The sequence below is a fragment of the Ranitomeya variabilis genome, chromosome 7, assembly GCF_051348905.1.
Source record: "Ranitomeya variabilis isolate aRanVar5 chromosome 7, aRanVar5.hap1, whole genome shotgun sequence".
Taxonomy (NCBI): Eukaryota; Metazoa; Chordata; class Amphibia; order Anura; family Dendrobatidae; genus Ranitomeya; species Ranitomeya variabilis.
The window spans coordinates 206,975,067-206,991,676 of NC_135238.1; the positions used below are offsets into that span (position 1 = coordinate 206,975,067).

Consider the following 16,610-nt stretch of genomic DNA (forward strand, 5'->3'; position numbering starts at 1 on the left):
TCTGGATTAATTGATATCTCACATATAGATGGACAAATATGGCAGACACGAGATGCCATCAGCATTCTGCAATCTTGTTGATAAGCATCAGAAGAGACACTTCCCTTCATTTCCAACCTCTTAAATGCTGCTGTCACCATTGATAGTGGCATCTAAAGAGTTAAACTGCTGTGATCGGAGCTAGTCCTGACAGCAGCAATTACACTCAGCATCGTGCATGTGTGTCTACTGCTCCATTCACTTCCAAGGGGGTATTAAGTCAGTTGTGCGCATGTGTGAATCCCACTCACAATAAATGGGGCAGTAGTTATGTATGCATACTCCTGCTCCATTCACACAGAGGACATGTTCTCAAGATTGAGGAGGATCCCGTGGTTGGAACCCACCCATTATAGATTATGTACTGTTGAATTACCATATTTAGGATTAATCTCACATGACTCCCTTTGACATCATTATTTGCATGCAAAAAATAATTCATTTTATTATATATCCAGTGTAACTGCTGTGTGAATATAAAATATTATACTACATTAACATATTTAAATTACATATCATGCTGGAAACTTGGCAAACATAATGTTATTCCTTTCAAATTGACAGATTCTGAGTGATCTCAATTTCAGCGTTAAGCCTGGTGAGACCACCGCTTTTGTTGGGCCCAGTGGTGCTGGAAAAAGTACTGCAGTGCAACTCATCCAAAGATTTTATGACCCTACAAATGGAAAGGTAATTGTAACTGTATTGTAAATGATGGTTAGTATTCAGTCATCTGTACATCTCTGCTTATCTGTTTCTAGTATTGATCCAGGATAAAGCCCCCTTTACACAATAAATAGCTGTCAGGTAAACAACCGCTCTCTTCCCTGACTCCCTGCACAAGAGACCTCTGCTCGGCCTCGTGCTCCTGTGTTTTCTACGAGAGATCTGCTGTGAGGGTCTTTTGGCAGTGGGCTATCTTCCAGAAAATAAAAAGGGTGACAATTGAAAATCCAAACTGCTCAATAATTTTCTACCCTGACATCATCTGTGAGAGTAGGGAGTCCACTTTACATTTTAGACTATTGGATAATCCCTCTGATATCGGGTGGTTTGGCCAGCAGTAGTCTAATGTGTATGGAAACATTAAGTCTAGCAAAGTCACTCAATAGGAAATCAATATAAAATACCAAAAAGAATATGTCATTACACTAACAAGTAGGGATGAGTGGATCCGTGGAAGTTCAGGTCTGCCGGATTTTTCCTGAACTTTAGTCCAAAGTTCGGTTCGGATACCCGAACCTGACACTGAACCGGAACCCCACAGAAGCCATTGGTGACATGAACTTTATATACGTAAAATAACTATAAAATGGGGGTAGTAAGGGGTAGGGAGCTGCAAAAGGAAGCAAAACAGGGTTAAGAGTAGTGATGAGCGAATATACGCGTTGCTCTGGTTTTCCCGAGCATGCTCGGGTGATGTCCGAGTATTTGTTAGTGTTCGGAGATTAAGTTTTCATCGTGGCAGCTGAATGATTTACAGCTACAAGCCAGCTTGATTACATGTGGGGATTCCCTAGCAACCAGGCAACCCCCACATGTACTCAGCCTGGCTAGTAGCTGTAAATCATTCAGTTGAGGTGATGAAAACTTAATCTCCGAACACTAACAAGTACACGGAGATCACCCGAGCATGCTCGGGAAAACCCAAGCAATGAGTATATTCGCCTATCACTAGTTAAGAGCAGGACAATTACCCTGCAAACAAATGTGGATAGGGTGGTGATGGATAGATGGATAGAGAGATAGAATAGAAGTCCTGTAGATAATTAATATCACAAGCTCCCTTCATATAATAAACTAGCACCCTTTAGTGCCTTTTATGTGGAACTAAAGGGTGTTTTTAGCCTTATTTAATCTATTACATTTTTTTTTTTTTAAATGACGTGGGGTCCCCCCTATTTTTAATAAGCAGCTAAGGGAAAGCAGACAGCTGCGGGCTGGTATTTTTAGGCTGGGAAGGGCAAGTTAACCATGGACATTCCCAGCTTATTAATATCAGCCTGCAGCTGTCTGCCTAGCCTTTGTGGGTTATAAAATAATGGGTGGGACCCTAGAGGAAATGACGTGGGGGTCACCCCTATTTTTAATAACCAGCTAAGGCAAAGCAGACAGCTGCAAGCTGATATTAATAGGCTGGGTCTGTGCTTGGATCCCAGCCTAATAAGACAAGCTCTCAGCTGCCCCAGAAATGGCTCATTCATCGACATTGCTGTGATGGTGCCTTTCAACAATCTTTATTCAGCTGACAGACCCGAACACTAACATGGGCTTCCGTTTAGAAGTTCATGTTCGGGTTTGCTCATCCCTACTAACCAGGACCTACTGCCCAACCATGTCATCTGCATGGGATATACTTAACCGAGAGCCAAAAAACACACCTTACCTTCTGCCTTAGTATACATGGGGCTAATTTTAATCATGCAGCATATCAATTGTGTTATTCAGATTTTTACTGCCATTGTCACCCCTTGAAATCCATAACAAATCTGTAACAAATTCTGAATGTAAAACTTGCAAATTGTTCAGCACATTTGCAGCTAAAGCCACGTGTGCACATACCCTTAAAGAGTAAATGAAGTTTTTTCATAAGAACATTTTTTTCATGTGCTTGCCTCTTTCTCTCCTAATCACCATGCTGCTGTACTGTTTTTATTGTGGAGTTCAAGCTCCCTAAGAATCTGCTTTCGACTTTTGTTCAGCACAAAACCATACTCTATTTGCAGAAACAGTTTTGGACTTTCCCTGTCTGCTCTTCTCTGCTCCTGTCCCCCTCCTTTAGGCCTTACTCACACATTTTTTTTTTCACGGACACCACAAGTACCCATTATAACCTATGATTCTATTCACATATCCTTGTTGTTACATGGAGCGTGTGGCTGTGGAAAATACATGGAGAAATGTCAGTGTTTTTTTCCGGTAGCACGGATGACGAGAGCCAATACAAGTCTATGGGTCCGTGAAAACACTTACAGTACAAAGATGCTAAAAACATAGACACTGATGACGCACAGATGACATACTGATTTAAAACACTGATGACCCTAGTACCATTTTTTCACGTGTTTAAACACGAACATGTGAATGAGGCCTAACACAGATCGTTTGTATGTACAGGTCTGGATTTGTGATGATAAACAGTTGAAAGCAGTTTCTTAGGTAGCTTGAACTAGGCAATAAAACAGCCCTTCAGCGCAGTGTTTGGGAGAAAAGGAGGCAAAGTACTGTAATATGAAATACATACATGGATCAACATGTTAGGGCATGTTAGGTTAGGCTATGGGTTGAACTAGATGGACTTACAGTCTTCCTTCAACCTTAATAACTATGTAACTATGTAAAAGGTTTAATTACACCTTTAATGCCAGTATATTGGCAGAGTCAGGGTTGTTGGGTTTATATGGAAGCTTGTTCCAGCTTTGTCTTCTTTCCCACCCAGGTCACCTTAGATGGACATGACATCCGTACACTTAACATTCCGTGGCTGCGTTCCATGATTGGAATCGTAGAACAGGAACCTGTATTATTTGCTACAACCATCGCTGAAAATATTAGATACGCAAGAGATGGCGTCACTATGGATGACATTATACAAGCAGCAAAGGAAGCGAATGCTTACAACTTCATCATGGATTTGCCAGAGGTAAAATGAGGCAAAGAGGATTTTCTGTAAATGTCACAGTAATTTCGCAGGAGAATATAAACACGTTACCTAAGTCCATTGTGAAACAGGATAAACGCCTCGGCTATTTTAAGAAATAATTCAATGATCAAATGGCATATCGCAAAAGAGCAAAAGGCGGCATGTTATGTACAAATTACTCATGTTATGGATATTTCAGCATTTTGTTGGACAATTCTTCTTTTCTAGAAGTTTGACACCATGGTTGGAGAAGGCGGTGGACAGATGAGCGGAGGGCAGAAACAGAGAATTGCCATTGCCAGGGCCCTTGTCAGAAATCCCAAGATCCTACTTCTTGACATGGCCACGTCTGCTCTGGATAATGAGAGTGAAGCCATTGTCCAAGAAGCCTTAGATAAGGTAAAGCTTGGCTAATATTCCCGAGCAATAAATCCAGAAAGCACTGAATAAGGTTTGTCCAAATGATTAAAAGAAACTTATGGTACCTTTAAGGAGTCCATAAATCATTATTCGCTGACTGCTATGTCTTCTGATCCCTCAGTTGCATGGTCAGTTTGGCCAAAGGTGCCTCATTGTCAGTTGTGAGAGGGGAGTAAGCAATTGCAAGACACCTCTGGTAGCAGATTATCCAATCTAAGAGAAATAGAATCAGAATTGAACTTCAATATATCTTATCCTTCTCCAAAAAGGCCCAGCAAAGTAGCAGAATTAACTCAGAGATGTGGTAGAGCTGAGTTTGCAGCAGAAGAATTTAATGCAGAGCTGGCCTGACGATATAGCAGAATTGGTTCAATGATGTAACACAGCTCAGTATTTATCCAATTTTGCCGAACATGACCATGCGATACAATAGAGATACCCAGTAATATAGCAGAGCTGGGTTAGTAACAGAGTCCAAGTAAGAACTAGCCAACAATAAAGCAGAGCTGGGTTTGTTTAGAGGCTTTAGGCGCAGCAAGTAAGCAGTCCACGGTAGAAACATGGAAGTCAACTACCTGAATAGATACAACCACCTGCAAAGCCAGCATTGGAAGCAGAGTGAACTGCACTCATCCCCAAACTGTATATGCCAGAAACTGCACTGATAGTCACGGTTCTGCATTATCAGAGCAGCTTCCAAGATTAGAAGTGTAGAAAGACCTTTGGTGACATGAAGTGTGTGTGGAGTATGGAGAGTGTGTGTGGAGCATGTAGGGTGTGTGTGGAGTATGGAGAGTATATGTGGAGCATATAGTGTGTGTAGAGTATGGAGAGTGTATGTGGAGCATATAGTGTGTGTGAAGAATGGAGAGAGTGTGTGTGTGGAGCATATAGTGTGTGTGGAGCATGAGGTGTGTGTGGAGTATGGAGAGTGTGTGTGGAATATGGAGAGTATGTGTGTAGTATGGAGAGTGTGTGTGGAATATGGAGAGTATGTGTGTAGTATGGAGAGTGTTTGTGGTGCATGTAGTGTATGTGTGTGGAGCATGGAGAGTGTTTGTGGTGCATGTACTGTGTGTGGAGCATGTAGTGTGTGTTGGGCTTGGAATGTGTTTGTGTGGAGTATGGGGAGGGTGTGTTGGAGCATGGAGCATCTGTGTGTGTTGGGAAAATAGAGTGTGTGTGGAGCATGTAGGGTGTGTGGAGTATGGAGAGTGTGTGTGGAGTATGGAGAGTGTATGTGGAGTATGGAGACCATGTGTGTGTGGAGTATGGAGACCATGTGTGTGTGGAGTATGGAGACCATGTGTGTGTGGAGTATGGAGACCATGTGTGTGTGGAGTATGGAGACCATGTGTGTGTGGAGTATGGAGAGTGTATGTGGAGCGTATAGTGTGTGTGCAGTATGGAGAGTGTGTGTGTGTGGAGTATGGAGAGTGTATGTGGAGTATGGAGACCATGTGTGTGTGGAGTATGGAGAGTGTATGTGGAGCATATAGTGTGTGTGGAGTCTGGAGAGTGTGTGTAGAGTATGGAGAGTATGTGTGTGTAGTATGGAGAGTGTTTGTGGAGCATGTAGTGTATGTGTGTGGAGCATGGAGAGTGTTTGTGGTGCATGTACTGTGCGTGGAGCATGTAGTGTGTGTTGAGCTTGGAATGTGTGTGTGGAGTATGGGGAGGGTGTGTCGGAGCATGGAGCATCTGTGTGTGTTGGGAAAATAGAGTGTGTGTGAAGCATGTAGGGTGTGTGGAGTATGGAGAGTGTTTGTGGAGCATGTAGCGTGTGGAGGATGCAGTGTGTGTGTGTGTGTGTGTGGAGTATGGAGAATGTGTGTGGAGCAAGTAGGATGTGTAGAGTATGGAGAGTGTGTGTGGAGTATGGAGAGTGTGTGTGGAGCATATAGTGTGTGTGGAGCATGAGGTGTGTGTGGAGTATGGAGAGTGTGTGTGGAGCATGTAGTGTGTGTGGAGTATGGAGAGTGTGTGTGTGGAGTATGGAGACCATGTGTGTGGAGCATATAGTGTGTGTGGAGTATGGAGAGTGTGTGTGTAGTATGGAGAGTGTTTTGTTGTGCATGTAGTGTATGTGTGTGGAGCATGGAGAGTGTTTGTGGTGCATGTACTGTGCGTGGAGCATGTAGTGTGTGTTGAGCTTGGAATGTGTGTGTGGAGTATGGGGAGGGTGTGTTGGAGCATGGAGTATCTGTGTGTGTTGGGAAAATAGAGTGTGTGTGGAGCATGTAGGGTGTGTGGAGGATGGAGAGTGTTTGTGGAGCATGTAGTGTGTGGAGTATGGAGAGTGTGTGTGAAACATGTAGTCTGTGGAACATGGAGTGTGTGTGTGGAGCATGGAGTGTGTCTCTGCCTTTGGTTTTAGCTGTGGTGCTGACGATACGTCAACAGCACCAATCAATGAGCTCAGTGGTTCTGAAGAGGGGGTCCATCTACACTGGCAGAGCCGATGAGATTATTGATTGGCTGGCACGCTGTCAATTTGACATCAGCGTCACAGAAAATACTGGACACCTGAAGTAGGAGCAGAGATTTGTCAAAAACCTGAGGAAGGCAAGTACAATTTTTTATTTTTTAACAAACTGCAGACATGGCAGACGTTTATCTGAAAGGGAACAACCCCTTTAAGGGCCAGATCTCTAGAATCAGAAAGTAAGGGGGAGCTAATGATAATATTATTTGATTACAACAGAAGCTGTAGGCGTTATGATGACATAGTGTATACACATCATTAGCGGCATTTGCTGTACAATGTGGAATACTCCTGGACTTTTCTTTAAAGTAGCTAAGCAAATAAAATCCCATTTACATGTAGAAATAATGGCGAAGCTGGTTTTGTTGATTTTCCATACAGTAGAGAATGATGTTGCAATGGCACAGTAATCTATTAACGTAATAAGATGTGAGCTGTATAAATGGTAATACACAAGACAATATGATTATTTCTGTTGTCAGACACAATGAGAAGCTTCAGAGTCTTCGGCCATTTTGGCTATTTTGCCATGATGGAGACAATGACACTAAATTGAGAATAACCCCGGTGGCTCTAAATTATGGCTTCTATGATGTTATCTGGTTGATCAGAGATAGAACTGATAGTGGAAATCAGTAGGAACTCCTATCTTATCTTGTATCTCCATTATCGCCATCACTGCATGTAATGACTTGATAGCACACTGTTGTAGAGCCGGCAATTGTCAGAAAGATGAGTTCAAGATTGTGAACTGAAATATGTGTGTCTGCATCGCTATAAGTAATGATGATGGAGTGAAAGTGACCGTATGATATCTAGAGATTAACACTTGGTTTGGTACAAATTCAATCAATATCTAGTGTTTATGTTTTATGTGTGTTTTTTGTATTTTCCATCTTTAGGAAACTAACCATAAACTTCATGTTTAGAGCTGGCCATACACACAGGACTTTTGGATTTTTTTTTATTTCTCAGATAAATCTAAAATGAAAATTTTCTCTGAAAAAAATCAGTTTGTTTCTACAGCATCTATGCAAATAAATGAATCTCCACGGTAACAGACTGCAAACAATCTGTGTAGTCTGGCCATGTAGTCAGAGCCTTTTCTACGAATCTTATTTATTTTGGCTATTTTGATCTTTACGGCATAAATTGCTTAAGTTATTGCCTCGCTAAATTTGTTTGCTTTCCAACCTTTTTATTTATCTAGCTATTACTAGGACCTGGATATGTAACAAAGGTAAAGTGCGAGGATGGTGTCACCTGTTAAAAGTAGCAATCTGAAAAAGTCCCCCCCCAAAAAAAAAAGAAAAAAAAAAGCCGTTATATGTCTATGTTGATTGAAAAGTAAAAAAGTTTACGGCTGTTTAGGAAAAAGTGGGGGAAAATAAAAACGTAGAAATGTAAATTGGCTGCGTCCTTAAAGGGTTAAAATAATTATGTCCCCTACTTAGTTTTTTAAAGGATCTGCTCCTTATATACCTACTAAAAAAAAAAATTAGTAAAAAAGCAGGGCGCAAATGGAAAGATGATGTCTGTTTTTTCAGATTATTTATTGTTTGTTACCCTGAGGACACATAGGTTTGCACAGGAGATGTAGAAAGGAGCTAAAACTGGACGACATTGATTTTTTTAATTTTAATTTTAGTTGCATTGGAGCAATATTAAAAAAATTGGTTGCAAAGCTAGAAATAGCAAATAATAACAGTAGTAAATGCAGAAATCTAGGAGATTGTATTCGTCTTCTTCACATTGAGTGATGACATAGTTGTATGGTCAAGAGGCTTCATCAAAGTGATCTCTTGTCCAAAGCAAATCGTGAGCACAAGATATTTCAAGATAATCGATTAAAGAAATAATTCCATATTTCTAGGAAATGTAATCACTTTATGACTCTGGGGGTCCCTTTCAAAGTCAAGAATGACTGGGCAGCATTTTGAGCTGTGTTCCCACTTATTGGTCTCATTTTATTTACAGAGGTGAAACCCGTACGATCATAAAGTGATGGCATATCCTAGTAATATGTCATCCGTCTACAAGGTGGAAACACCAACATCAAAGAAAACCTGTCAGAACAATTTTACTTATCGAACCAGTGGTCTGGCTGTATAGGTCCCAGAACAATAGCTCAGTCGTTTCTGCTGCTACTGGGTCCGGGATTAAAGGGAAACCCAGGACGCCAGTCAAGTAAGAAACGCAAATGTCATTGCCAAGTCTTCCTTCAGTGTTACCTACTCCGACATGCACATCCATCCCAACTCATCAATGGCGGGTCCTCTTGTTGTGCCACCCTTTCTGAAACCATCCCTCCTTGCTTATCAACACTTGAACTTCCACAGGTTCAACTCTGCCCACCTTGCCACCCTCTTCCCCTGCTCATCAATGCTGGGCCCTCTTGTCATGCTACCCTCTCTGATCATATGGATTCAGGGTGGGCAACACTGTGGTAGGGTTCCCCCAGACATAAGTGAAAAGAAGGTTTTTTGGGGGGAGTGTCAGAGAAGATAACACTACAAAAAGACTCAACGTTGAAGAACCTATGGGCTGCATTCAAAAATTTGTTGTGGGACCCTGGTTGTTGACCATTTCCCATGATACCCTTAAATGATGTCAATGAGGAGCTCTGTTCTGATAATCCCCCAGGTTATTTCACCATTGTATGTACAGTATGTTTATAGTTTGTTCTTACTTTTATAGGTACGTAGCGGAAGAACAACCATTTCCATAGCCCATCGTCTCTCCACCGTCCGGAATGCAGATATCATTGTAGGATTTGATGGCGGAAGAGCAGTAGAAAAGGGAACTCATGAAGAACTGCTGAAAATTCAAGGAGTTTACTTTACATTAGTCACCCTGCAGAACCAAAACTCGTCTTCAGGTAATATGTTAAGTAATGACTACTAAAGGCCAATGTTGTCTATAAAAAGGAAATAAAACTTGATTTGCTTCTAAGTATTAGTTCTCCTGCTGGGTGGATTTTCTATTGTAAATGGTGTTAAACCTTTTAGCAGAATTTTGCATAATTTCTTTATTATTTATCTCAGAAAAAGTTGCTGATGAAAAGCCTGTGGAGGAGAAGATGCGGACGTTAAGCCATGGAAGCTACTATGCAAGTTTCAGGTTTGTTTGCTTTTTCACTGTTCTGTAGGTAGAGCGTAATCAATGTATAATGAAATGTTTCCAATTTATTTGGGTTGATTTTTCTTTACCATTTTTAAGGGTACTTTCACATTGCGTTTCCCTGATCTGCGGACGGCTGCGGACTTCCTCCGTGAAGCCCCGCCCTCCGCCGCTAGCTACGCCTACTTCTGCATGCGGCCCGCATGCGACCTGCGTACCTATCTTTAACATTAGGTACGCAGGTCATGCGGCAGTATGCGGATGCTGCCGCATGCGTCGTTTTGACACTGTGGCGACCAGCGTAGGACGCAGCCTGTAGCATTTTTTTTTCCCGCAGCGTCAAAACGACGCATGTGGCAGCATCCGCATACAGCCGCACGACCTGCGTACCTAATGTTAAAGATAGGTACGCAGGTCGCATGCGGGCCGCATGCAGAAGTAGGCGTAGCTAGCGGCGGAGGTGTGGTCGAGGGCGGGGCTTCACGGAGAAGTCCGCAGCCGTCCGCAGATCAGGGAAACGCAAGTGTGAAAGTACCCTAAGACCTTTGTTTTTTTCGGTGCAAATAAATAATAAATAATCTCCTCTCACTGAGACCAGCATTCAACCTCTGTCCTATGCTGTAACGGGAGCATAAATAACACACCGACCCAGGCCACACACCCGCTCATACACGCTGCCACCACTCACCGAACACACGGGCGATGAGTCCCGGTAATATTACTACTGCTGTCTGCCAATCATAAGGCTATGGATTCTTTTAGAGCACACAAGGTTCAAATTTAATAAAGTTTTAAGCTTTAATAGAAAAGATACAGTGCTTACAATAAAAAGGGTATAAAAATATGGGAATTAAAAGTGACATACAACTATACAAAACAGTTATAAAAATAAACGGGAGAAAACTTACAGAAATATCTAACTTTGTAGTCTGCTTTCTGCTCCCTGAGGGGGGGACGAATTTGGAATGGAACACATCAGCTTGGCTGTCCCTCGGTCTGTGAACAACTTTCTTTGTGTGTAGGCCTAATTTATAGAGTCATCCTGGAGGTCAAATTTCTAGACCAGCCTCTAAGGTTGATATTATAATTGCTTGCTTTTGACTTGACCATGGCCGCTCCACCAGTGAATATATTATTTTCTCTGAAATTCTTTGTGTAAGTTCTCACAGATAGACAGTGTCAGGCTGTAACTGACATCTCTCTTCTAAAGAACCAGAAGGTGTGAAACGCTTCCAATTCCTGGTTCTTAGCAAGGTCCCCTGGCGAGATTGGAGACATTAGACTGTTTTCTCAGGATGACATATGCTGTGACCCCTGTGAGACTTGCAGTCTCAGGACAGATGTTAAATTACTGCTACTCACACATTCATAGCTATACATATTTTACTACAGACACTCTTATCTAATTTATTTAGGAAAAATGAATCAATGGACATTTAATGGAAAATAAGTGGACTTGTCACTTGACAATACAAACTGAGTACACTGTTACACAGATCTCTTAGAACTGATGAGGCTGGTCTACTAACTATAAAATATTCACGTGACAATGGCTGTATAATTCTGATATTAAAATAACATTGAATCCAAGGATATATACAGTCTCTGCCCATCCAGCTTGACTGACAGCTGCAGCATGTACTGAGCATTGTAAAATCTCAGCAGGGAGGTGGGACAATGAGGAGCTGTCAGGCTGAGTGGATTTAGTTGACATATTCATAAAAGATTATATACCCATTCTGACATTATATTTTACTATAAGGACAAACATACTGTGAGATCTACATAATACATTCTGTATTGTAAAAGATGTTAACAGATCCATTCTAAGTAAACATAAGGGTGTCTAAGGGTAGCGTCTCACAGTGGCACTTTGGTCTGACACACTACTGCGATCAGGGACCCCGCTGAAAATCGTACGTCGTAGCAGATCGTTTGAAACTTTCTTTCGTCGCTTGATCTCCCGCTGTCATCGCTGGATCGGTGTGTGTGACACCGATCCAGCGATGTGTTTGCTTGTAACCAGGGTAAACATCGGGTTACTAAGCGCAGGGCCGCGCTTAGTAACCTGTTATGAACTGGTGGTTTAGGAGCAACATGGGACGTGCTCTGGAGGAGGTGGTACCTTTACTGACCACAGACCCTGAACTTAACACAACACTAGAAGTAGCCGTGGGATGTTCCTGTCACTCCCTAGACACCTCGTCACAGCCGGAGGACTAAATACCCCTAAAGATAGAATTAGGAAAGCTATCTTGCCTCAGAGAAAATTCCCAAAGGATAGACAGCCCCCCACAAATATTGACTGTGAGTGGAGAGGGAAATGACATACACAGAATGAAACCAGGATATAGCAAAGGAGGCCAATCTAGCTAGATAGATAGGACAGGACAGAATACTGTGCGGTCAGTATTAAAATACTAGAAAAATCCACCACAGAGTTTACAAAAATCTCCACCACCTGACTAAAGGTGTGGAGGATAAATCTGCTCCTCCAGAGCTTCCAGCTTAACTGAATAAATCCATACTGACAAGCTGGACTAGAAAAAACATGGAATGTACTGAACTATTAAGTCCACAACATATGAACTGCAAAGAACCAAGCCAGGACTTATCTTTGATGATCTGGTCAGAATAGCAGAGAAATCCAAGCAGAGATGTGAATTCAACCAGGAACATTGACAACTGGCACTAACTGAAGGATAGAGCCAGGCTAAATAGCCGAGCCCGAATAGACAATCAGTGGAAGCAGCTGCAGACTGCTAAATCCAAGGAGCAGCCGTACCACTTATAACCACCGGAGGGAGCCCAAGAACAGAACTCATAATAGTGCCACTTACAGCCACCGGAGGGAGCCCAAGAGCGGAATTCACAACAGTAACCCGATGTTTACCCTGGTTACCATTGTAAATGTAAAAAAAAAACAGTACATACTCACCTTCTGATGTCTGTCATGTCCCTCGCCGTCAGCTTCCCGCACTGACTGTGAGCGCCGGCCGTAAAGTAAAAGCAGAGCACAGCGGTGACGTCACCGCTGTGCTCTGCTTTACGGCCGGCACTGACACAGTCAGTGCGGGAAGCTGACGGTGAGGGACGTGACAGACATCAGAAAGTGAGTATGTATTGGTTTTTTTTTTACATTTACAATGGTAACCAGGGTAAACATCGGGTTACTAAGCGTGGCCCTGCGCTTAGTAACCCGATGTTTACCCTGGTTACCCAGGGACTTCGGCATGGTTGGTCGCTGGAGAGCTGTCTGTGTGACAGCTCCCCAGGGACCACACAACGACTTACCAACGATCACGGCCAGGTTGTATCGCTGGTCGTGATCGTTGGTAAATCGTTTAGTGTAACGGTACCCTAAGACTTTTGCACAATACATAGACATAGGCCACAAACAATCTGAGACACATTATTGCTACATTTTTCAATGCATACAAGAACAGTATATGGCCCCCTTTCGGGTTTGTGACAAAAACTCCTTGCTGTTCTGGAGGTTTAAGTGGATCCCCTTACCTCTTGGGCCTCTGTTGCACCAATGGTATATCTTCCCCTGCTGGAAAGTCACCGATACAATGTAGTTTCACAGAACAATGGAATGTGTTTCCAGCATTTAGCTGTCAGACTGAAAGGAGAATTTATCAGGTCATTACAGAAGAAAACACTCTCAGCAATAGAAAAATGGATTTGATCTATGGTAATTTACCACAATTTAGAAAGGGTAAATCAATGTAAGATGTCTCCTGTTTGTAGGTCAGCTGCGTACCGCGCTCACACTTGTATTATATTAGCATGAGACGTACTTGTAAATCATACCATGACATACAACATTTTCCTGATTTTTACAAAATCGATTTTCATTTTAGAAATTTGAGATACTGCGGTAAACAGAAGAGCGGGTGCTGAAGCCAAATATCAAACGCCAGATTTCATACTTAGGAAAGAAGGTGCAGGTGTTTATTTCCCCATAGACCCTCATTATTATACAGAACAAATAGAGGCTGATACATCAAAATGATTACGCCAGAAAAGTGGAGTAATACACTTAGCATAATTGCAAAATGTTGGCGCAACATGGAGTTGGGCAAGAGTTTGGCAACTTTTGCCATTTTCACGCTAGCTTGAAACAGCTCCACCAAAATGGGCAGAGCTGGGGAGGAACCAAGGTGGGATGGGACATGGCTATGGCTGCCCTTGAAATTTATAAAGAAAAAGTCAAATCATTGTCAGTTTTCTATTCTGTTTTTCTTTCCAGGAACGTGGCACATTATCTTTGAAGTCCTCTGCAAAAGTAATGTTATTGCCAATAGTAGCTTTTATCTGACACTCTTTAGGTAGCAATGCCTTTGCATCTTTGGATTTAATACAACATTCATATCTAACAGTATTTGGATAAGTGACCACTTTAAGATCCTTTATCAGGTTCCATTTTTGCAGTTCTTAAATGCTTTCTGAATGTCTGTGACCGAATTGTCTATACCATGTGTGGTTATGTAACATGGCGTTGGGTGGTAGCCGTGGGCAAGATACTCATCTCTTACATCCCTTCATGTAATATGAAAGTGGGGGTCTTGGCTTGGTGTGTGGACTTGTGCTGTGAGGGAACTTGTGCCCGTGCAGGCCGCATGTAACTGTTGTTGCAGGTTTGCCAGGACCAGATGTTTCACAGTTCAATGAGGGAGACCACCGTCCAAAAATAAAAGTTTTACTGATCAGGAATGTGGTACGGAATATATACAAGAGATAGCAATTACATAGTGTTCTGAACGTTTTCTTTACAACTCGAAGCATTTTATACAGTGTCCCCCATACTATTCTCATTGTTCTCTATCTTCACCTTTCCTCTTTACTACTCCTGATCCTCTACTTCCACTGTTTCTCACTACTTCACCACAACCCAGCTTTAACACCACAGTCCTACTTAGCAAGAGTTATTTACTTGTCGTATGCTTCCACGTCTTCTTTTCCCTTTAGGGTGCTAGTATGGTCGGTAATTCTAATTCTCCGGAACTCCCACACAGGGCATGTTGCTCGGCTCAAGTACTCAGTTCTGTTTAGGCCTGTTACCTTCAAGAGTTATAAACTTGGGGCCTTGTTGCAAGGTGTCCTCTCCCAGGACCCATCTCCGGTTGATCACTTGGCCTCCTCTCGTTTATGGACACCCAAAATGTGGCACTGCTCACATTGCACCTTAGGTCCACTTGCTATGCATGCCAAGCCCCATCTGACTCATTACCGTTAAGTCCTCTCTGACCTTGCTACAAAAAAATGATATGTTAAAAATAATAAAAATAAAAATTCATGCTATTCTCACCTTCCGGCGGCCCCCGAAGCCTTCCCCATCCTCGCAATGCTCTCGGCAGCTCCGTTCCCAGTAATGCTTTGCAAAATGACCCCAGATGACGTAGGATCACGCGAGACCGCTACATCATCACGGGATATTGCCGCAAAGCATCACTGGGAACGGACCTGGCGAGAGCATCGCTAACTCCTGGGCTGGATCCGGGGGGCCGCCGGAAGGTGAGTATATAACTATTTTTTATTTTAATTATTTAACAGGGATATGGTGCCCGTACTGCTATATACTACTGGGCTGTGCTATATACTATGTGGGCTGTGTTATATACTCCGTGGCTGTGCTATATACTATGTGGCTGTGCTATACACTACGTGGGCTGTGCCTGTGCTATATACTATGTGGGCTGTGTTATATACTCCGTGGCTGTGTTATATACTACGTGGCTGTGCTATATACTATATGGACTGTGCTATATACTATGTGGGCTGTTATATACTACGTGGACTGTACTATATACTACGTGGATTGTGCTATATACTACGTGACTGTACTATATACTATGTGGACTGTGCTATATACTACTATACTACGTGGGCTGTTATATACTACGTGGATTGTGCTATACACTACATGGACTGTGCTATATACTACATGGACTGTTATATACTATGTGGGCTGTGTTATATACTACGTGGCTGCTATATACTACATGGCTGTGCTATACACTACGTGGGCTGTGCCTGTGATATATACTACGTGGCTGTGCTATATACTATGTGGACTGTAAAATATACGTGGATTGTGCTATATACTACGTGCACTGTGCTATATACTACGTGGGCTGTGTTATATACTACATGGACTGTACTATATACTACATGGGCTGTTATATACTATGTGGACTGTACTATATACTACGTGGATTGTGCTATATACTACGTGGACTGTGCTATAAACTATGTGGCTGTTATATACTACGTGGACTGTACTATATACTATGTCGACTACTATATACGTTGATTGTGTTATATACTACGTGGACTGTACTATATACTACGAGGGCTGTTATATGCTACGTGGGCTGTTAGATGCTACATGGCTGTGCTATATTCTACGTGGCTGTGCTATATGCTATGTGGGCTGTGTAATATGCTATGTGGCTGTGCTTTATACTACGTGGCTGTGCTATATACTATGTGGCTGTTATACACTACGTGGCTGTGCTATATACTACGTGGGCTATTATATGCTACATGGCTGTGCTATATGCTGTTATATACTACATGGCTGTGCTATATGCTACGTGGGCTGTGTTATATGCTATGTGGGCTGTTATATGCTACGTTTACATTTACTGAACAAGTTCTGTCATACATATTCTAGAATACCCAATGCGTTAGAATTGGGCCACCATCTAGTATACACAATAATGCCACACAGTCTTCCCCACCTTTAGCAGGATGCCCTCCATACACACAGTATGAAGAATCTAAAGTGGCCCTCACACTAAGTATTGCACTTGCCTGTGTGTCCTGTCAAGACTTCTGCTCCTCTGGGCTACTGAGTTGTTACTGCCCTTCTGGATACCTTATGGTTGGGTGCAA

At 42.4% G+C, this 16,610-nt stretch overlaps 1 protein-coding gene across 1 annotated transcript in view; it reads left to right on the forward strand.

The window, feature by feature from the left end:
• Positions 1-16,610, forward strand: part of LOC143784481 (bile salt export pump-like) — a 105,465-nt gene that overhangs the window by 45,331 nt on the left and 43,524 nt on the right. The window contains exons 13-17 of the mRNA XM_077272776.1: positions 604-729; positions 3,479-3,682; positions 3,911-4,081; positions 9,285-9,465; positions 9,632-9,707. Coding sequence (XP_077128891.1) covers positions 604-729; positions 3,479-3,682; positions 3,911-4,081; positions 9,285-9,465; positions 9,632-9,707 — 758 coding nt within the window. The remainder of the gene's footprint in view (positions 1-603; positions 730-3,478; positions 3,683-3,910; positions 4,082-9,284; positions 9,466-9,631; positions 9,708-16,610) is intronic.